Below are 22,902 nucleotides of genomic sequence, written 5' to 3' on the forward strand. Positions count from 1 at the left end.
TAGAAGCTCATCTGTTTCTTAATTGGCGTTTCTATAAAGTTGAAGGAAAATAAATGCATTAGACGTTTTTTTAAGGCGCGGTGTATAGTAAAATGCGCTATTTTTAAATCGATATTTACAGGCTTGTACAAGGATTTCATCGATTATTTTCTAGTATGTATAACTTCAGTCTTTGAACTAGCCGTATGCTTGTCAGAAACACGATGGCTCATCTTTTTCTCGATAGATTTTTGCTTTGAAAATATGCTTAAAACTGTATTTATTTCGATATTTTAGAAGTACTATGATGAATATCAATATGAAATTTACTTCATTCAATAGCTTTTAAGTAACTCTAACATTTTGCTTGTCAGTTTATCGATGCGTTAAATTTTTCATTCATAATTATGAATTCAACATTTTGTCTACTAAACGTTACCCTGCGCGGCAATACCGTCAGTACGCCAGTACGCCCGTGACCACTGTCAGCATCGGACCTGTGCTAGTTTAGCGGACGTTACATAAAATAGATAACTACACAAATATGTTATACACACAATGTTTTCATTACTCTTACGAAGAAAAAACTAATTTTTAAGCTAATTGATTCTTAAATACGGTGACATTTCAGACATCCATCCGTCATTATTATCTTTTTTGATAAGTTTTACACACGCACCTGTCCGGCATACAGCCACGATTAACCAAATGATGAAATGGTGCCTTGCACCCGAGTTAAACACTCTACTTTTCATTTTTAATACGAGGAAGGTAAAATACATGTACATTTTAAAAAACACTGCTAAGTATAAAATTCAGTAGTACTTATTTCGTGAGGGGTACCTACTTTTAATTATCAATTTAGGTACAATAATATTTTAAATGGCTATTACAGTAATAATCAAATTGAATACCTATTTTTAAACGTAAACAAATATAATTAATCCGCTTGTTTAATTTATATAAGTCATTATATTGGAACAGCTTCATTTTTAACACATACAGGATGCAGGAGATATACTGGATTTAAATAGTGCTTAGTGAAAGGTACCATTTGACGTTTTTGTGGAAGTGCTCAAATGGCTGCAATAGTTTATGTTATAAGTGTTGAATTTGTTTGGTATTTCTGGTTTATTAACTTTCATATGGTATACACTTAAGACTTTATTTACAACATTTATCAACTATTTTATTTTGTAAGGTGAGCAGGAGTGATATTTACCCTTCAAATTCCATTCAAAATTTTGCAAGTACTCGGTTCGGAAGTTCGTATATATTTGTACCTCTCGCCAATATTTTTATATCACTGGTTAATTATTCTGTAAATTCAAGAATGTCACTTAATTCCATTTTTGATAATGTTAAACATAAAGTCCTTTGTAAAAGTTTGGTATAATACTTTCATACCATGCTATTTCTGTTTTGTATGAAATGAAAACTGGTGACATTTTATTTCTTTTTTCAAGTATAAAAATCGATGACACTCTGTCGTCAATTTCAGGTCTCAGCCAATTTTACCTTCTTCTTTAAAACCTTGGACCTTGTTATGTCTTTGTGATATGCTTTTACTATTTTTCCTGCCAATACAAAATATAAGTGGAAAAATCGATCGAAAGTTTCGCAAAATATATTTTCTTCATTTTTGCATTAGGGTGCTTATGTGTAATATGTATATATTAAAATAGTTTATTTTGAAATGAATCACTAGTCAAGGCCTATAGTATATCCCTTCAAGTGGCAGAAGCCAAAACGTAAAAAGTAGTCACCGGGCGGGGCCCCGTCGGGTGTTCAGCGCGGATTTAGAGAATATTACAAATTCAACTATTTAAGCTTATCTATGTATAAAAGTATATATTGAAGCATATATCGTTAGAATAAGCACTAAATACGCTATTCGAATAGAACAATTAAATTATTGTCTTCTTCTTCTTGGTCCCTCAATGCTGAGGATCGTGATATCATGTCCTTCTGTTGAAGTTGTCCTTGTTGTTGTTAAATTATTGTTATGTTTATGCATTTCGCCACATGCACCTAACTAATCAAACCTAGCAACAGTGACAGTTTTCCAGTTTCCTTATTAAAAATGACTACCACCACAAAACAAAGTTATGATTGGAGGTAATTGTGAATTAATATTCTACGTAGGGCTTAAAATTCAAAGGTTAAGTCATAAAAAGTGCCCGTGAGGAAACGGAATTTATTTAAGAAGAATTTAATTTTTTTTTTAGTACATATATGGAAAACCAACAGCGCTATATATATCTAGAACTTCCAGTAGAATTACAGAGCCAATTACAGGTTCTCACTTATAGAAATACAATAAATTATAAAAATCCCATCTTAATTTACACATACAAGTTCCTACAGCATAAGAACAGATCTATATATATGATTCATTATTACAAAAAATAAATTAAAAAAAGAAAAAGTAGTTAACTCCTGTGAGTACATGTACATATTCAATAATGCACCGAGCCTTGTCCTGCGCCAGAATTATTGTCACCCATGAAGTGTCTAATTAATTTATTTTTTATTACTGCTATGCTATCATTATATATGTCGATATCACAATTTATAGAAACTTTATTGAAACTCATGCCTGCCATGCATATGAAACTGTTTTTCCTATACCTAGTAGTAGCTTGGTAATTACTAATGGGACATGTACAAGTTTAAGTCAATTCCGCAAAAAAAAATTGTTTTTTTTTTTTTACATTTTGTATGTTTTTAAACATATTAAGTTCATATTCTTGGAAAATTTATGGATTAATATAAATTGGTACATTTTTTTTCGTAAAAATTAGTCTATTCAAATGGTACCTTGTGACTTTGATATCTGTCAAGAAGGTAGTCTAGACTAGGTCCCAAAGTGGCGACTGGCGACATAGCCATCAAAAAGGCGTTATGCACTAAAACACAACGAAAAATATTTTTTTAAATTGGTATTAACTCTGAAACTTGGCGAATTAAAAAAGTTTATATGACATTTTTGCCTCTAAATACGATCCGGAATATACTGTTAAAATTTTTCCGTTTCCTCGAGGGTACCGTGTATTTACAAAATAACCTCTTTAAAAATCAAGACAGAACTCGACCTAGGCGTTCGATCCCGGATGAACGGTCCTTAGCAACCAAGCGTTAACAAGCGTGTGTATGTATGTTTTCCTTGTCTAACTTGCTAGCTACTTTTGGGCGCTAGAATAGCGTAAATATACTTCAAAGCCTTTAATTTTGCCACTAAATATGGCAACACTTCACTAACCACCCTCTGTTGGCCGACAGCATTCTGGCTATCGCATCGACCCGTGAGTGGTGGGCCACCACTTGAAGGGATAAATAACAGTTGACGATAAAATAATTTTGTTCATCGGAAAGTTTTGTATGTTAATTAACTTTACGGAACAGGTCTTAACTGTACTTCTTTCCAAAGGAAAATAATACTCATTGAGATAATTCTAACAACCTCAAACGCAATTTGGTTGCGATATTTTGACACAGAGTTCCTATGGCCACCTCCTCTCTCATGCATCAGATCAGCTTGATGGTACCATAATATTTCATTGTCACCCTACTTACATATGTATGCAGATTTTCAACTTCATCTGAAACCTCAGTGGGTCAAATATACTTGTAATATTTGATTACAGACAGAGTAGACAGACAACAGACTGATTCTTTATTAGACATTAATTAAAGTCAGTCAATTATACTCATTACTATATAACTTCGAAGTAGTAGTAGTAGTATAAGTGCATTTTTGCCATTATAAACTTTAAATAATAAATAATAATAGCAGTTTTCTCGACTTTTGCATTTAAAATTTATAATCGTCTTCATTGTCGTCAATTCAAAAAATAATATAGAAATAGTCGTTACAGTTAGAGTCATGGTTCTTTTTTGAGAAGATAGCATAATTTATCTACTTTTTGGAGCTACATATGCTTGTGCATACCTTATGCTTATATTTTCAGTTATCTCAATACCAGCAAAAACATGCTACCTTTTTACGTTCACTTCCACAAATTACTTAGCTTTGCTAGTATTCTTCCTTTTTTCACTACTTGCCCGAAATTGACTTCTATTGCATTTTTAAGGTCAACTAAGTTTTGAATAGGTATCTATATATGATTTAAAGCAGACAGTTGTAACTTTTGTCTGAATTAGTAAGTAATATTATTTCGACACAAAACGATTTGGTATCATTTTACTAGGTTCTCAATTTGCCGCGGTATACTCTAATATTATATATAATTATCAAATTTTTAATTTCATTAAGTTTAAATCATAATCAATATAAATTTCCGGAAAAGATCCCAGAACTAACAAACCAGAATACGGATGGCGTCAGAATAAGGACGTAGGCTTGCTGCGAGCGCGGCGCGCGGGGCGCCCGCCTGCCTGCTTTACCACTTCGTCTGCTTCACCCCCTCAAAAACCTAAAATCTGTCTATAAGAGCGCCTTAACACAAGCTCATCACAAAAATGATGTAGGTGTTCGTAGCATTTAGGGTGGATTCACAATTGTATGAATTAAAATGGTAGGAGATAATGACAACAAAAACCTGTTCTACACACTGTTTCATGTTATATCTGCAATGTCATGTAATCGATTCAGATGATTGGGGGAATATTCTGTTCTGATAGACGAGGCAATTTTCTACTAAAAGGGAACTGTATTATGTACCTAATTTACACACGTATTTAATTGTTACTTGCTGAATATAATAAATCAGTTGCTTGGACTTCAAGATTCAACCATTTCATAGACAAACTTTTCCCCCAATCACCTGAATCGAGGGGTAGATTTACACTTACTTATGTGATATATCTTTGACGACCGGTCTGGCCTAGTGGGTTGTGACCTTGCCTATAAATCTGAGCTCCTGGGTTCGAATCCCTGCAAGGGCTTTTGTGTGACGCGCACAGAAATTTGTTCCTGAATCATCGGTATTATCTATATATTTTCGGATTTACATATATATCGTTGTCTGAGTACCCACAACACAAGTCTTCTTGAGCTTACTGTGGGGCTTAGTTAATTTGTGTAAGGATGTCCAATATTTATTCTTACCTCAGCAGTCAAGTTCACATTATTTCAATTTGAAATCATTATCATTTTAACTTTTTATCACCCACTGCTGAGCACAGGCCTTCTTCTAAGTAGTATGGTAAAAGTGTCCTGCAATCTGTCAATCAATCATTTTGAAATAGCCGGATACACAGAGGCCGTATTGTGCGTGAGGAAATTGTCTCGCGCGTATGCTCGCTCTGTGTGGATACGGATAACGAACATAATCAAACTTTAAAGGGTAGTGCATGATATAGACTGTCATTCACGAAGCCGCGTGCCTTGATTCGTATTGTCATGATATTAAAGGTCAGATTGGACAAATCTGCGCGTCATCGTGGATGACACGGACTATAATAAGAAAAAAAAAAACAATGATTTTAATGTTTTTATTGTGTACGAAAATATGTCCTAGTTACCCAGAAAGTATGTTTTAATATAACTAAAGAAAACAATTCTATAATGATTCACAATAAATGTTTATAGTGCAGTTATTTATTTGAATAGCAACACTTATACAGATGCTACAGTGCTGTTTATAATTTTACAATAAATACTTTGTTGCAAAGTATGATCAAAACAAAAAGCTTTACTTCAGTTCTTTTTACCACAACTTAAATTAATTTTAAACATCTTCCATACCTAAGCAAGTTATAATCTACAGAGCTAGACATTAGTAGAGATTTTTCAAAGCATAATTCATCATAATTGTAAGTATAAGCTTGCTAGGTCTACATTATTAAGAATCACACAAACTGATTGCCAAAACTCTGCTCCCAAACTATTGAAGTTACACTCTCATTTTAAAACAACATGCTTAAATTACATGAAACTTAGCATGGCCACTTACATAACATATACCTATGTCTAGCAGTTTATGTGGAGTGTGTGTGTGGAGTACATTATTATACAAAGAAATAAAAGCGAGAAGTTTTATATGTAAAATTTCTATTCACTCTAATTTCTTTATATTAGAATTTCTAGCAACGATAACTAGTACCAGGCATAGATATATGTAACTTGTATGTTCATGTCAAATTTCATGTTATTTCCGAATGTTGTTCTCAAATGAGTGTTATTTTTATTGTATAGCCGCTTGGTTTGTGTGACTCTTTTTGAAAATGGAAAGAATTAGATGCCGAGTCCAAAGACAGAGACAATGCAATACATTGTCTTATTCTCCCAGCGCACAGTGCAGGATCCATCCGTGTTGTTGTCCCAGAAGCATGACGAAGCTGTGTGCAAACCTGCACCGTTCTTCTGCATTATTGTGCAAGTCACTAGAACAGTTAAACATTATTTTAAAATATGCTACACAGTTAGTTTACAACTTAACCCTGATAATATAAAAAATAATCTTCAAATCCAATAATTTTACACAGTAAGTAGTACGTACCTATAATAACAGATTCAAATAATACACTATTAACTAGGTGTGCCAGAAGGCACGCAAACGGAACAATAGCAAGCAAACCACGCCGGTGAGACCGGCTATGCATACAGACCTATATATTTATAAGGCTTTTGTAGCTTCGTCAGTTGACCCAAACATGATTCAACTACCGCCGACGTCCATTGATTGACTTTGTTGTGCTGATAGGCAGTCCCTCCAATAGAGCTCTCGATTGCTTCTTTGATGATTTTGCTCACATCGTCTACGATGAATTGATTCTGAAAAACGTCATGACGGTAAATACGAATCAATACCCACTTTCTCCAAAACAGAAAAACCAAAAATGCCATGGTCTTACTTCTTCAGTTAAATCACTGCATTCTTTAACTTCCATGATTTCAAATAACTATTGTTTCAAATAATCCGGAAAACTGTTATTTTGGTACAAAAACAACGAAAATTACGACGTTATGAATTGTCTCACACTGTCATGATTTTTTTGTGTTCACGAATGCGACACGGCGGTGGTAAATTCTCTTTAACTATGTGATGTAACCAAAAAGGACCAATAGCAAGCCATTAAAAACGCGACATGAAATAAATAAGCCAATAGTGAAGAGAGATTTTATGTAGCTTTATTTAGCTGTCGAAAGACGCCTTTAAATGTTATTCTATTATGTTGGCAGTATTGCTGTAATGTTGCCAAAAGAAAATCACTGCCGTTTCGGTAGCTGAACTGAGTACAACCACAACCACGGCGGAATAAACTAGCACTGAAATAGCTTAACATAAAAGTCTATTCTCTATGGTACGGCCATTCAAAGTGTTGCCAGGATATTAAAATTCCAAAAATGTGCGGGGATTCTAATTTTTTATATAGAATGTGGCCTAAAGATTGTACTTTAATTGCTTAGCTATTTACAAACATTAATTCAATCTAACGCAGCGTTCAAATTCATATCAAATGTGACACATGAATAAAACTTTGTATTCTCTAAGTAACCATTTAATCATCATGTTTCTTTTATAATAGCTGTTTTTAGCAGTCATGAATATTTTGATTATTTTATCAAATAATATTATTCTTAAAATTCGTGTACACATGTAATTAAAATATTATGTATGTCAAATTGTCAATAACCCTCACGGTCCTATAATAATTTGACATCTTGTCATCTGGGTTTTTGACTTACAGCACTGGCAACCTCTAACTTCATGTGTCATTTTATTTTAGAAATAGGAATTCATGAGTCGAACATGGATGATCTCAATTCCATCGAAAAACACGAATAATGGCTTCGTCTGTACAAAATAACAGATCGTCGCCCTCGGGCTACTGCATGTGTTGCAGAGTGTGTAATAACGTGTGCTGGCGAGCGTTTAAATGGATTCCTGTGCTGTTGATTGTGTCTATAATAACTTGGTCCTATTATGCCTACGTTATTCAGTTGTGCATTTGTTAGTAGTCAAATTAATAATGAATTCATTGATTTAGTGTATTTTTGTGTTCCTAGCTGTGTGATTTTTGAGCTCCTTTCCATTTCAGTTACAATTGAGAGTACGGTGCAGCAAGTGCTTTACCTTATTTTCTACCACATCCTACTGTTCATGTTCGCCTGGTCATATTGTCGCACAATTTTTGCTCAAATTAAGCCCATACCAGAAAAGGTTAGTACTATTATTTTCTATTAATTGCTCCGAGTTGTGGTAATGACCTCATTTTTAGCATAATAATCATTAATCAACTTAAACAATGGACTTTCCTGTTTGTTATGAAATGAGAAACTGCTTGAGAATATGTTAATGCTCGTATTATCATATGATTTGACCAAAACCTTGGTTTTAGCTTTCTGTGTCTACCTAATTTAATAAAAATATTAACAAAGTCAAACAAAGTTTCTAATTTATGCAAGGACTCTCCTTACATGGCTGGGTCATATTTGTGGTTCAGTCAACAACAGAAGTATGGTACAACAAAATTATCTATACACATTGTTTACTCTCCCAATAGTAAAATTGTTTTTATCATTCACATATGCATTAAAAGCCTGTGAATATTTCAGATATTTTAATAAATAATCTAAACAAATACTTCTCATATCCAAATTGTAAATAAAACTTGACCCTTAATTTGTCAAAATGGTTTTCCTCCTTTTAGACAAAAAAAATCTACCTATAAACATATAACAATATCTAAGAATTGAGTAACATCTATGGAGTGGAAGTTGAAATATAAATAAACTAATCTATTAAATTAGCACAATTGCTGGGTATGAGTCACTCAATTCATCCCATTGACATATAAAGTGGTCAATTGGGTCACTTACTGTTGCTATTCAAGGTTACAGTCGCATAATTCAATGAAGCTGCCACTTTCACTTTGCAAACCAAACCTAATTCCATAATATTAGCATAAATCAACCACAGTTGGAGTTCATTTTTGGAATAAACCAAAAATCTTACAGGAATCGGAATTTCCCAAATATATGTTACCTTAAAACATGACAACAAGAATTAGAAAAACACCAAAGAAAATATGTAGAATGCTTGTATATTCTTCTTCTATTGTTTCTTGTAGGTAAAGAGGATAAAAACAAGAGACATACTGAATATCAGAGTTTCGCATATTTATAACCCCGAAATTCCCCAAAAAACCTTTCTCAAGAAGCTAGTTACTTGTCATATGCTTTGTCTTATCACAAATCCTTTACATATGGCCATTGACACCTCCATTGGGCACATTGAGCATTGCACTCCTGTTTGAGAAACCCTGGTGTAGATTGGAATGTCACTTGCCTCTTGACCAATCAGCTGAGTTCTGAAACTGATTGCTTAATCAATGCATCATAAAAAAAAGTTAACAACTTCTTATCAGCTGTTGCTACTGCCATGACGAAGGATGGTAACCGCAGGAAAATCATTATCTATTTATTCTGTAATTGACTAATTGGAAACTATACTGTGGATTTAAACACTTGTGAGTTAGTGGAGAACGACGTCCAGGATAGAGCAAAGTGGAAGGAGAAACCCCGTCACAGTAGCGGACCCCATCACAGTATGGGCAAACGCTAGGAAGATGACTGTATATTTGGACAGTTACAGATAAAAAAAAGCTACAAAAATTAAGACAGTCTATTTTATTTGCTTATGTAGGCTTCTGTTAGGCATATTCATTAACACAAGCATTGCAAATTGTGAAAACATAACTATGCCAACTGAAAATGTAGTTTAGTGACAAGAACCATTGGATTGATTCATATTTAATTGCACAAATTGACATTTATTATAAAACATATTCTGTTTTATGCAAAATCATTTGTTAATATTAACAGTAAGTTGTATTTGATGGGATAGAAATGGTTAATAATGAAAGGCTTTCAAGCAATTCTTATGGCCCAAGTGCAAAGTTAATCGATCTGGGTATTGACCCTACCAGTGAAGCCTATGGTCCCGGGTTCGAATCCTGGTAAAGGCATTTATTTGTGTGAAGGCATTTATTTGTGTGATGAACACAGATATTTGTTCCTGAGTCATGGGTTTTTCTGTGTATAAGTATGTATTTTATTTTATTTTTATACCACGACGGTATTTATGTATATCGTCGCCTAGTACCCATAGTACGGCTTTTATTTATTTAACTAGTTATACTTCATATTTCCACCATCAGAAATAACTTTATGGAAGTATTCATGAATAATATTGTTGGGCTCTATATGACGCTTTCAAATAACTTGATTATTACACGTTATTAGGCAGGTCCACACAGAGTGAGAATACGCGCGAAGCAATTTTCTAACGGCCAGTGTATAGTCTGTATCTTTAGGTATTTAAAAAAAGGTAAACAAACAATTTGTACATTTTCGGGTAGTTTTAACATTTATTGGTTAACCAACCAAATACAAAACCGCCTGGATCTGTCACTGAACGACCTGACTTTAAACCTACATTATTTGATCATGTAATGTTTTCATCTACCCTCAGCTGCCTTAAGGAGCCATTTGAGGGTAGATTTTGTTTACCTTTTTTTAAATACCTAAAGATACAGACTATAGACATGCCTCGGCCGAGGCGCTGGGCGCGTTTTCCTCGCCCGAGCTCGCCGCCTCGGCCGAGGCACGTCTACACTGGCCGTATTGTGCTTGAGGAAATAGCCTCGCGCGTATGCTCGCTCTGTGTGGGGTCCAATTTACATTCAAATTTTACGAAATTTAATACTTGAACCTCATGATTACTGCCACATTCTTTCTAATCCTAAAAGAAACGAACTGTAATTGTTGACCTAATTATTTAATGGAATTAATTACTATGATTATTTACAGTTTAAGTTACCAGAGGAAGAAATAGAGCGATTACTCAGCGCAGATTCAGAAGAAGCGCAGAGACAAATCCTAGACAACTTTGCGAAGGATCTCCCTATAGTGACAAGGTACTATTTTTAACAGAGTTTATTGATCATTAATTCATTACAAGCTTATTTTAACTTGCACTCTTAGTATGTATTATGGAAGGTAAGGAATGAAATCTCCATGTACCAAAAAGTGTTATCAAAAAACCTTAAATAGGTGGCGCTAGAATACCTAGAATACTTGAAACAACAAATCAAATCATAGACATCACTCTTCCACTACGTCAATAACGCCTAGGTTCTTAGCTACTCTGGAGAGATTTGGAACTATTATTTATAGCTGACAGCTGGACACTTTAGCAACAGTTCTGCCATAAGAGATTTCACTCCTTTTAATTCCACACTCCATAGTATGTATGTTAGAGTGGGTCTAATCTTGGAAGCTAATTTTGTCCCACTTCCCGATTTATGATTAAGCTAAAATTTTGCACACATATGTAAAACAACGCAAACTAATTGTGTTTGAGGTTGTTAGAATTGAGTTGCCTGTGGAAATAAAAGTTCAGTCAGCTGCGTGTACCAAAAATGTTTTTTTTTTATTTTTTGTCAAAAACTTATTTTTAACTCTTATTGCAATTAGATAAGATCTAGCCACAGACACTTCAAGTTATAGTTGGAGCACATGCGACTATTGAAGTCCCCCCACATAAGCGATTCCGTGCAAATTTAGTTAGGGAGCCCGGCCGCTTTTTTTTTTTAAATACTACGTCGGTGGCAAACAAGCGTACTACCCGCCTAATGGTAAGCAGTCTCCGTAGCCTATGTGACCTAACACTCAGCACTCTCGTTGAGCTCTGGCAACCTTTAGATCTTTCAGTTGCGCCCACAATTAAGACCAATACTCGTGTACATTAAAATGTACAAAATATGTGACCGTAGCCAGCAATACGTCACACTTTGTTGCTTGCTATAACGACGAGATTTGCTTGTATCTTTATACGAATAACCTGACAGGGCGTCCTTAGTGGCAAGCGACAAAGTGGGACGTTTTGCCGGCCGCGGTCACAAATAACTGAAATAAGCTTTAGGTATCTGGGCTGTTGTGAAAATTATGCAATGATTCCGACTATAATAGTCATGTTTTATTTATATCGCTAATTGTTATTATGCAACAGTTGGGATGCGAATTAAAGAATTTGTTTCAAATATTTTGGTCTTTATCATATTACTAGCATTGATAGAAGTCTTAAAAGCGACAGACATAATACTCAAATGTTTCCATACATTTGAACATTAATATTAGTAGTTCCATGAAACTATACCTCAATTATTTTCTCAATTCTAGACTCCGGCTTGCATTAAGAAATTGTTGCCGAAAAAAATCACTAACTAGAAAACAGATTTTAAACAGATTTGGAGAAAACATCCCTGTGTTGACGAGGTTTGTAGCTAAAATTGAGAAAATAATATTTTTACGAACTTTACGAGGGCAATCAACGTCTAGTTTCGTTCGGTTTTGTTAAGTGACCTTGGTATATTTAGAACTACCAACGTATCCACAACTCGGCACGCACATAAGTTCAATTATTATAACTTAAATTATTACACTCTAAAATGTAAAAACCACAAAAAATAATCAGCGCCATATAAAGGTTACATTATATCCAAGATTATCGTTAACGCATTCACTGCCAGCAAGCAACCCGCCAGGCGGGCGCTCAGCTCGTAGTCGCTTTTCGCTACATACGCATTTTTCCATGTTATCGGCTACGCTCGTAGCGCGTAGCACGCGCTGGCACTGAATGTGTTAATGTTAAGGTATCATAGCTGTGATATTTATCTATGAGATCTAGATCTTGTACAGAAAATTGTAACTATATCGGGCGATTAGTTAGAGATAAATGAACATTTGTTTATTATTTATTATTTAAACTTTATTGCACAATAAAAACAAGTACAAATGGCGGACTTAATGCCTTAAGGCATTCTCTACCAGTCAACCATAGGGCAAAACAGAAATTCTCGAATGTGGGTACAGTGAGAAAACACAGCAGCAGCAGTTGAGTGCAGTGGTTGTTTGTGATATACATGCATCGTATTATGTCCTTGACACAGTTATCACACGGAGACACTGCTGTGGCACAAATTTACAATGTACAAGATTGCCTGTCACATATCAAAAGTGCGATCAAAATCGAATGATGTCAAGTGTCATTGGAAGTATTGAATTCAGAAATAATATGTGATTGTATAATTATTTGCTTTTGAAACTTTAATCACCCACTGTATCTCCTGGATACAGCTTTAAGTATAGTTTCCAATCCGCTAACCATACGTCTTGGTAGATTCAAGCCACCGCTGAAGCTCAAACGTCACATTTTTTGTAGTCTATCCCGTACGCACTCATGAAAATAAATGTTCATATACCTACGTGATGACTCCTCTTTTGCACACTTCAAATTATCTCAAAGCATAAGCGTCATGGAAGATCTGTGCCTTATGGATGTGTATAGCGATGTCCCGTTCGTACCACGAACCGCATCCAATATGAACACCGCCTTAGTTTGCGTGCGTGTTTGTGTTTACGCTTTAGATTAGGTTAATTATTGTTGCCATGCTGCCCTTTACGTCGTTATCAGTGCTCAGCCGATAACCTTTCTCTACGATAAATGAACTTGGTACTCGAAGTGTATAGAACATGCACTAATAAATAAATAAATAATAAATAAATAAATAAATAAATATTAATGGACATTATTACACAAATTGACTGAGCCCCACAGCACTACTAAACTACTACTAATAAATAGCATATAATCGATATGGGTAAAAAAAAAACTATATCGATATTTCAAATAGGTGATCACGGAACGAAGTTGCAGACGTACAGACAAACATTCAAAAGGGTTATACTTTAAAAATGTGGTACCACATGGAAGTCCTCTGTAATGAAACTTTTCTGATGAGACAGAGGATACCTACTATTGTGTTTAAATTCCTGCATTTGCCAGTAACGTCTGTCTGTCTGTTGTGTTTTATTGTTTATTACGTGGCTTTCAAGAACGTGTTATTATTCTCGGCACATAATTAATTCATTGCGTGATTTACGTGTCCGTGTACTGTTATTCTTGTGAAGTACGGGCTAGGTCGTCGAGAGCCTCGACTATTGCTATCGCATTTAACAAATGATATGATATAGATCCTTATTTAAACTTTATTTTTCAGAACAATGTCAGGCTCAGTGCGCTACTGCAACCGCTGCGTCCTAGTCAAGCCAGACAGAGCGCACCACTGCAGCCTCTGCGGGCGCTGCGTCCTCAAGATGGACCACCACTGCCCCTGGGTCAACAACTGCGTGTGCTTCCACAACTATAAGTTCTTCATGTTGTTTCTGGGCTATGCGCTGGTGTATTGCACCTTCGTCATGTCCACCTGCCTGCCTTATTTCATTAGGTTTTGGAAGGTCAGTTAATTTCTTTACAATAGTTTTGCTACATTATTTATACCTATATGTTGCCCCTGAGTCAACCATTACAAGTACTTGGAGGCCGTCTAAGCTAACTTTACACCCACTTAAACAAAGTAAGGTAGTGTCATATTTACATAATTATAAATTTGACATTAATGACGAGTTTTTCATACTTTGTCATTGAAATGCCAGGCAGCGTCAGCGTGGTCCGGCTCTAGCCGTGACTCAAGATGTACCACCACTGCCCCTGGGTCAACAACTGCGTGTGCTTTCGCAACTATAAGTTATTCATGTTGTTTCTGGGTTATGCGTTGGTGTACAGCACCTTCATAATGTTTACGTGCCTGCCTTATTTCATTAGGTTCTGGAAGGTAGGTAACTTTCTTTACAAAGGTTTCGCCATATGCTCTTACGGTCCAGTGGCCTGTAAAAAGGTCTCTCATTTCATTCTATTTTGAATCTTTATTTTGACGAATCAAAATCGTATTTGTCTTGGCAAGTTTTGATGTCTGGACGGCTAGAGGATGTTATTGATAAAGATATGTTGCCCCTGAGTCAAGTGGTGTCCTCAATATGGACCACGACTGCCCCTGGATCAACAACTGCGTGTGATTCCACAACTATAAGGTTCTTCATGGTGTTTCTGAGCTACGCTTGGTGCACTTCTCCTCCGTCATGTCGACGTACGTGTCTGCCTTATTTCATTAGGTTTTGGAAGTTAGGTGTTTTTTTATCAGACGGATTTGACATATGATATGTTGCCCTTGATTCAACAACCACAAGTACCTTGTGGTCACAGAACTATATCGAGATAGAAGGAAAGAGTGTATGTCCCTCGCGTACAAAAAAGTCGCCGCACGCCAATGCTCGCCGCGAACATCAATCGGCTCCCGACCGCTTTCCGCGTGAAACGACGTTTGTTCAATAATTAATTGTTCAAACACCACAAATAAAGTTGGAGATGTTAATCGTGGTATTTCCTTTCGTCGGTATAAAGTACTTTTTGTCCTAAAATATATGTTTTTTAATTAAAAAATAATTTATTTTGTTGCCGTGTATTATTTTCATCATGACAGGAGCTGGCGATTGTGTGTTTCCTTTGCGGCTTGAATTTGCCGAGCCAGACTTATCGTGCGTTCAAAACCAACGATGTAAAAAGTCTGTTTGTATTTTTTTCTTTCAAAAGTAAGAATAGTGATGTACGCTGCAATTTTCTCACTCGATTAGGTAAAATCGATTTTGAAATAGTTTTGCAAATAAATAATTTTTATCTTATCTTAAAACACAATGTACTATTAGCAACCACACGATTAAATCCCGTGGTCTTAAGGTCAGTGATTTTTTTGTTTATTTTTTTCCTTATCTATCGGGATGTTACGTTGTGGTATTCATAATTAAACCGTATTATTTATAACAATGTTGCTTAGGCCTGTATGAATTGTTTTATATCTGTTGACTCGTTATCGGACTTTAAACTTTTTTGTATATATCTCAACCGCATATCACTATGTCTCTTGAGCCTTTTTTTTCTAGCTAGTTATTAATAATGCTCAAACTTCGTAGTTATAAAATTATTTCAAATCCGGTGTCGCTTAACTAAATTTTAACTTGGGCTTAAGTTAACACTGTTATGGCTTGTGTGTATTCTATATTTGTATCAAAATATGTTTTATTTTTCGTTGTTTGTTTCCCAATAATAAATAAATAAAATAAAATAACTTCAAAATCATATAAATCCACCCTATGGAAATATCTACACTATTACCTTTTCTTAATACCAAAATCGCAAAATCTGACAGATGGATTTATCTGTATTTCAAGTTAAGCGACTCAATTATCCCCGTGGGAGTAAAATAGCCATTTCATAACAAGATTAATTGTCTAAAACGTACATGTTTTAATTTAATTGCCTAAAACGATTTTAATTTGTTGGTAAAATTAGTTTTACGCAGGTATAACAACATCGAAAAGGTTAGAACAGAACCACTGCTCTAACGCATGTGAAGCTCACATGTTTCTAACTTGAAAATGACACGTATAAGGTGACAGCTTTATTAGGTCGCGTTTGCAATATTTCGATACGTTGTTGTTTACGTGTATCCTTGCGTGGATCGTGGCCGTATTGCGGTTGTAGCATTGATCGATTTACTCATACACCGCGTGCAAATAAACATGGGCATGATTCATTGCTACGTCTCAGTAGTGTGTGCAAGTTTGACGCTTATTCCATGGACATAACGACAAGGGCACATATAATAGACAGTGATTACTTTTCCTTGAGAATGACTTATAAAGTGATAGCTGCATGAGATCGTAGTTGTTTCGATACCGTTATTGTTTACGTTTATCCTTGCGTGGGTCGTGGTCGTACCGATTTACACCGCGTGCAAACACAATATGTGCGTGATTAATTGCTACGTCTTATAGGGACCGTGCGCGTTGGAGGGTCTGCCGTCTTGTGGCCTGAATCGGAACCATAAACATGCACATGTACACGTCACGCTTTTTCTTGTGCATAGTAGGTTCTGCCATCTTGTGGACTACATCGGAACAAAAAACATCACATTTACGCCTCGCGCCAAAAATCTGACAGCTCCTGTGCTGCCTCCTACAGTTCATGTACGCTCCCTATAGTAGATGTGTTTTCAAATTTGACGCTTATTTCATGACACAACGGCAAGAACACATTTATAATAGACACATTGATAACTTTTCCTTAAGAATAACTCCTATAAAGTGGCAGCTGCATGAGATCGTTTTTGTCTCGATAGGTAGTTGCGTTGTTGTTTACGTTTATCCTTGCTTGGGTCGTGGTCGTATTGCGGTTGTAGCACACCGCGTGCAAATACGATTTGTGCATGATTCATTGCTACGTCTTAGTAGTGTGCCCAAATTTGACGCTTATTTCATTGACACAATGATCAAAAAGTGAACATATAATAGACAGTGATTACTTTTCTTTGAGAATAACTCTTATAAGGTATTTGCCCATAAAAGTGCCAAAGAGAGACAATTTTTATAATTTTTTTCAATGAGTTGTCAGTCAGTCTTTTGATTGGACAAGAAAGAGTTGAACAAGTGAAAGAGTTAGTGAATCTGGGAACCTTGTTCACTAGGGACGGTAAACATGATGAAGACATTGAAAGGAGAGTGAATGCTGGAAATCGTGTGAATGGGGCACTCAACGCTTTTATGGGTAGCCAGAAGGTGTCGCAAAAAGCACGGTTGGTTGTGCATAGAGGGGTGTTGGTGCCTACACTTATGTATGGTAGCGAAAGTTGGGTATAGCAGTAGAAACATCAGAGTCAAGTGAATGCAGTGGAAATGAGAGCGTTGAGAAGTGTGTGTGGTGTAAAATTACAAGATAGAATTAGGAACAGTGTGATAAGGGAAAAGTGTGGACTGAACGAAGATGTAGTATGTTGAGATGGTTTGGACACGTGGAAAGAATAAGTGAAAGAAGGTTAACAAAGAGAGTGTATAAGGGAGAAGTAGAAGAGGGAGCTGGAAGGGGTAGACCTCGGCGGACTTTCTCTGATCAAATCGGGGAAATCCTGAAGAAAGGCCAGGTTAAGAGCACCCTAAACCGACGAGCGTGTATGAGGAATGTCATGAAAGTGAAGGAAGCGAAAGAGGTATGTCAGGATCGTAGCAAGTCGAAATCCGTGGTCTCTGCCTACCCCTTCGGGAAATAGGCGTGATTATATGTATGTATGTATGAGTCTTAGTAATATTGAATTGATTTCGTATCACAGTTTTTTATGATTGATAATTATCGTAGTGCAAAATTGTAATAAAATTACGAAAGTAGGTTTAAGTACCTACCATTTAGTATATAGGAATACATCAACCCTATGATTTATGGTATTATCTTTTTTCTACAACACGGATGCATGGATAAAGGCTTGGAGTCTTAGGCGGTTGTCACACTGATGCGATTATCCTATGCTACGTCAGCGTGATAAGACTGATAAGCATCATGTCACTCGTTGTTGAACTGAGATAACGCCAGTGATTATGGAAAATTAGGTGAACTAGTTTTAAGATGCCCATTATGCATGTTAACTCACCATTTGTAAACCTTATTGCTAGTCAAACCTTGAAAAACCGTTATTATCGTGTAACGTTATCTTCACGATCAACATTATAATGTACCGGTATTGAAGCATAACGTTATTGGTATTTCATATCGATACGTACCGTTACACCCAGTAAATATTTTGCTAAATTTTTTGACAACCTCGAGCGTGACACACGAGTCGTGATATTACTTAGGTAGACGACTAGTTTCTATGAATTGATGAATCTTGCCCACTGTGACTAGTGATGGGTAGGACATCAATTTAAAATGAGTTTGTATGAGTACCTCATTCTCTAAAATGAGGTGTTACAATGTCTTACTTCAAATGAGGAGAGGTACTAGCACTTTTGCAGCATCGACTATTCCATCAACTCCAACGGCAGCAAACCATATTTAATGTAAATACATATTTAGGCATTGCTAAACTTCCTTTTAAATATTTACTTGGAGTGCAATTCTGGAGGTTTAAAACAGAACTTTTAACAACAGAAGACATACATTTAAGAATCAAACTAAGGAGTTAAAGTACATACATCCTATTGCAACTTAATATGATGCTTTTATGAAACTTGTTCTAATTTAGCAGTTTATTATTTTTATTGTTAGATTGTTCAGTATCAATCCTTGCTACTTGATATCATTTTAAGTTTAACATTCATATATTGAAATAAATACTAACCATAAACTGCCAGACAAACAATTAACAAACTAAGGAGAACAAATCCAATATTTTTTGTACCATTATTATATAGAAATTACTAACTTACCACCTCATAATTTATCAGTAATAATAGCATTGTAATATGATAACAAACGAAAGCCTCAATAACGTTCGCGCGGTAATGCCACCGGCGTGTAATATACACTTGATTTTTGTATGCAAAAGACACAAAGAAAGACCCACAGGTATATTTTATCGCGAAAACAATGTTAATATATTGTTATTTTGGTATAATTATAAGAATGGTCATTGATCACTATTTATAAAACACAACTAAAGATTAAGAACAACTTTTTCGAGTTTCTCGTACTATAAATATGTCAAAATCATAAATGATCGAAATACTATACGAAGCACGTTAACAAAAAGTATTACAAATTCAAATCGTTAAAATGTACATGTTTATTTCACCTATACAAATTATATTTACTTTTTTATTAATAAACTAATGTAAAATATCATATTTTGTGTACGCCACTATATTATATTTCAATAATTTAAATAATATTTTGGTCTCTTAAACGATAACTGTTTCTAACTAAGCTAGCTTCGTAAATGCCCAGTGAGACTTGGTTGGCATTTCAATCGCTTATCAAGTAACCATTTCACTGTCCAGTCTAATTGATTCAGATTATACATGACACCAGCAATATGAGTCTTGAGGTCAGGTTATACTGGTATGCGCGTTAGTACAATAATAGCTAACAAATATGGAGGCCTACCGCGAACCACGAAGTTTTGCTTAGCTGTCGCACTTACGTATGAAATTACAAGTGCGACAGAGAGAAAAAACTTTCTTCGGTAGGTTCTTTGATGACTTAGATTTTTCGCTTTTGACAAGTAACTTAGCAATGCTAGGATCAAAATGACGTAATATGTATGTAAGCTTGCGGACGCTTACGCTTGTTTTCTTTCGTGTTTCATTTTTAACGTATTTTCGATGAGGTGTTATTGAAGCACGGCGCGTGTCTGTCTCACTCCCTCTTTCGGTAAATCTAATTCATTGTTTCATTTTGAAAGGATTTTTGAGGGATGTCACAGTGAGGCGAGTGAATAAACACAACGCATTTCTCGGTGGATCTTTTGTCCTTGCAATAAGGTTTGTAGTTGGGCAGTTGATAGTGTGAGCGATGAATGCGATGACGTCAATGACTCATTTCTTCATTTGAATGTCGGCGAGCACCGAGCGCCTCGCGACTCTCTTGCGAGTTGTGAGGAACGCGAGTGAGTTTGAAAGGCTGAGAGTTTTTTTTCAAATTTGAAGTGTTTGAATGGTTTGAGTGGTAAGAGCTGTGTGTGATGCGCGCGAGTAAATGAGTAAAATTAATTGAGGAGTGATGTATGACATTTATGCGGTGTGAAGTTCTGCGACAATTTAACTAAATGAGTGGTACAAATGAGGTGCCTCACGAGTGAGCAACTCAACACTAACTGTGACTAGTAATTACTTACGTTTAGATGCACGGAGTGACAGTAGCATTATATGGATAATAAATAACGTTACTTTATGAATAAATAGCGATACCGTTTGGAAAAAATCTCAAACACAAACGAAATATAACGTTATTACATCTTTATTTTTTCATAACGTTATAAAGGTCTGTTGCAAAGGCATAAGGTCTACCAATTGGGAGTTAAGAGTGTTGCTCATTAGTTCATTGAACAGATTGTGTGAATTTCCAGATGTATAAGGAATACCAGCATGCCCACTGCGAGCAGTTGATAGCGAAAGGCACATTTACTAAAACATGCACGGATATACTCGTAAAACAACCTTGGTTTTCCTTTATTCATATGCTTGTATATCATTAGCGCAGAGTAGGAAACTAGATATTAAACTTCCGTTCTCTAAATACCAAACTAAACGTTTGTTGAATAATAGTTAATAATAGATTCGCATTCGGTATTTGAAAATATACCGAACTTTACTGAACTAGAATCGAAGTAATACCGGAACACGCATTTCTGGTTTTAGAGTTGGACCAAGCTAATTCTGCATGCCATTTGCAATGACAAAGTGTGGTTATGTCGTGGTATTTTAGTTAAAATGTGACCTTTATAATATCAATCCCTCACTTTGTTAGGTTCAAATGGGTGCAAAATTAGCTTAGATGGACTCTAACTGATTTGGCAACAATATGTTTTTAATACGTTTTTGTTTAAAAAAAAAGAATATAAGTATTTAGAAACCGGGAGAATTAGTTGTTTGGGGAACCTATCAGAATACCTGTAGAAAATTTCTGAATTATATCTTAATTTGAATAAATACGTGAAATATAAGTAAATAAATTCATTTATTCACGACCAACTAGCACTGTACTATATCCGATTATATGTGTCTGGCGGTCAAAAAACGTTGGTTCGAACCTTGAAAAGCTACTATATCGTGCAGAAAAAATCGTTATCGAAAAAAAAGAACCGTTACCAAAAATTCTGTATTAGCACATTAACTACCACATTCTACTTTCATGTCGCCCACTTCAATTGACGCTTCATTATCGTCTAGCTGGCGAACCGAACTATTGACGAAGAGGTAATTCTGATAGGTGTGCCTTTACACTAGTACTAATTTGGGCCGTTTTTAATTGTCTTATTTTTTTTCGTTAGATTTGTATACAATTTGTCTGATTTGAAGAGCTCTTAATTCTGGGCGGAATAAATATGAAATCAAAATTTGGCCCGAATTTTTTTTAATGGTATTTTCCGTAGAATTTTTTAGGTCATACGGTGATATGGCGCTTATATTGTACTGAATAGGGAACTAGTATCTATCAACCAAAATGTATGTTAATCTAACAAAAAAACTACAAGAAAATGAAAATCAGCCATATTACTATTTTATAGCGTAGTGACTCAGATGTTGACCAGCCTGCACAGTATCTGATAAAACCTTATCAGTAGACGCACGCGTTTGAACTTTCATCGCATTAATCATTTGTTTTTTGTTCCACATTGTTTGAATACTTTTTACACTTTTTACAAGGTTTACAGATGTAGTGAATAATCAATGGTCATCGTATTTTCTCGGAAACGTTCGTATTTGCCATCCTACTTCAGCCAACCTTTACTTTTTGTACTGAGACTGACTGAAATAGCATAACAAGTTCGTGCGTTTCCGTGAAAATAAGGTAAAGGATGACTCACTACATCTGTACTAAAGTTATTAATACTGAATCGCAGTGGGAATGGTTGTTTGTGAGTGTTCTAATCTAACAGCATCATTGGTAGACTTTATCTCGTTATAATAAGATTTACGAATAGTAATTAACTGTGTCGAGGATTCATGCAGTGTGGAATATACAGTATATTATTGTAGTTTCCTTCACTGTTAATTCGCCACAAGCATTAGGTAGGTATTTGTTGTACGCTATTCGAAACACGCGATTTTTTCCATCACATTTTTATTGTTAGTTCTTTTTAATATAGTCAGAATATTGTCTCCAAATAAATTACTCTATGTAAATATTAAATTACATTGAGGGCGTCCGCTAGCTTACGCGGTTGCACGAAGCGGGCGAGGTTAGTGAAAAATAGTATGAGCAAGTAACTGGCGCGGCCGCTTGCGACGGATTTTACCTACAATGGCACCTGCGTGCGTCCGCCCGCTCCGTGCACCCGTGCCAGCTAGCGGACACTCTATTTAGTTAATGCTTCTAAATCGTGGGTTATTTACTGTTGAAATTTTGAATAAATTTTGAGTTTAAGCCTCGATTGCTTCTTAATCTTTTGATGTCTGTCTGGTATCATGATAAGAGAAAGTACCAAAGCCAATACCAAAGAGTTATTATTTAACAAATTCATTCTCTTTACCGCTTAAATCTTCTGCTATACAAAAAAAATAATTAA

At 35.4% G+C, this 22,902-nt stretch overlaps 2 protein-coding genes across 2 annotated transcripts in view; one reads left to right on the forward strand and one right to left on the reverse strand.

Annotated features, from left to right (window-relative positions):
- Positions 1-5,423: 5,423 nt before the first annotated feature.
- LOC133531864 (dynein light chain Tctex-type 1) lies at positions 5,424-6,969 on the reverse strand. Its single transcript, XM_061870261.1, has 3 exons — positions 6,799-6,969; positions 6,553-6,718; positions 5,424-6,327 (listed from the first exon to the last, which is right to left on the reverse strand). The coding sequence occupies exons 1-3, from the start codon at positions 6,832-6,834 to the stop codon at positions 6,179-6,181; spliced, it is 351 nt and encodes a 116-aa protein (XP_061726245.1). The 5' UTR covers positions 6,835-6,969; the 3' UTR covers positions 5,424-6,178.
- A 288-nt stretch (positions 6,970-7,257) lies between these two features.
- LOC133531872 (palmitoyltransferase ZDHHC15B) overlaps positions 7,258-22,902 on the forward strand; it is a 31,806-nt gene continuing 16,161 nt past the window's right edge. The window contains exons 1-5 of the mRNA XM_061870272.1: positions 7,258-7,898; positions 7,987-8,108; positions 10,760-10,866; positions 14,011-14,248; positions 20,740-20,820. Of these exons, the coding sequence (XP_061726256.1) occupies positions 7,733-7,898; positions 7,987-8,108; positions 10,760-10,866; positions 14,011-14,248; positions 20,740-20,820 (714 nt within the window). The 5' untranslated portion in view covers positions 7,258-7,732. The remainder of the gene's footprint in view (positions 7,899-7,986; positions 8,109-10,759; positions 10,867-14,010; positions 14,249-20,739; positions 20,821-22,902) is intronic.

This window comes from Cydia pomonella, chromosome 2 (genome assembly GCF_033807575.1).
Source record: "Cydia pomonella isolate Wapato2018A chromosome 2, ilCydPomo1, whole genome shotgun sequence".
NCBI classification, from domain to species: domain Eukaryota; kingdom Metazoa; phylum Arthropoda; class Insecta; order Lepidoptera; family Tortricidae; genus Cydia; species Cydia pomonella.

Excerpts from the sequence above, each read along its gene's own strand:
- LOC133531864 (XM_061870261.1), bottom strand. The coding sequence starts at position 6,834 with ATGGAAGTTAAAGAATGCAGTGATTTAACTGAAGAA. Across the intron at positions 6,719-6,798 it reads GCAGTGATTTAACTGAAGAA|AATCAATTCATCGTAGACGA; the intron begins GTAAGACCATGG and ends GACGTTTTTCAG. Across the intron at positions 6,328-6,552 it reads AAAGCCTTATAAATATATAG|TGACTTGCACAATAATGCAG; the intron begins GTCTGTATGCAT and ends TAACTGTTCTAG.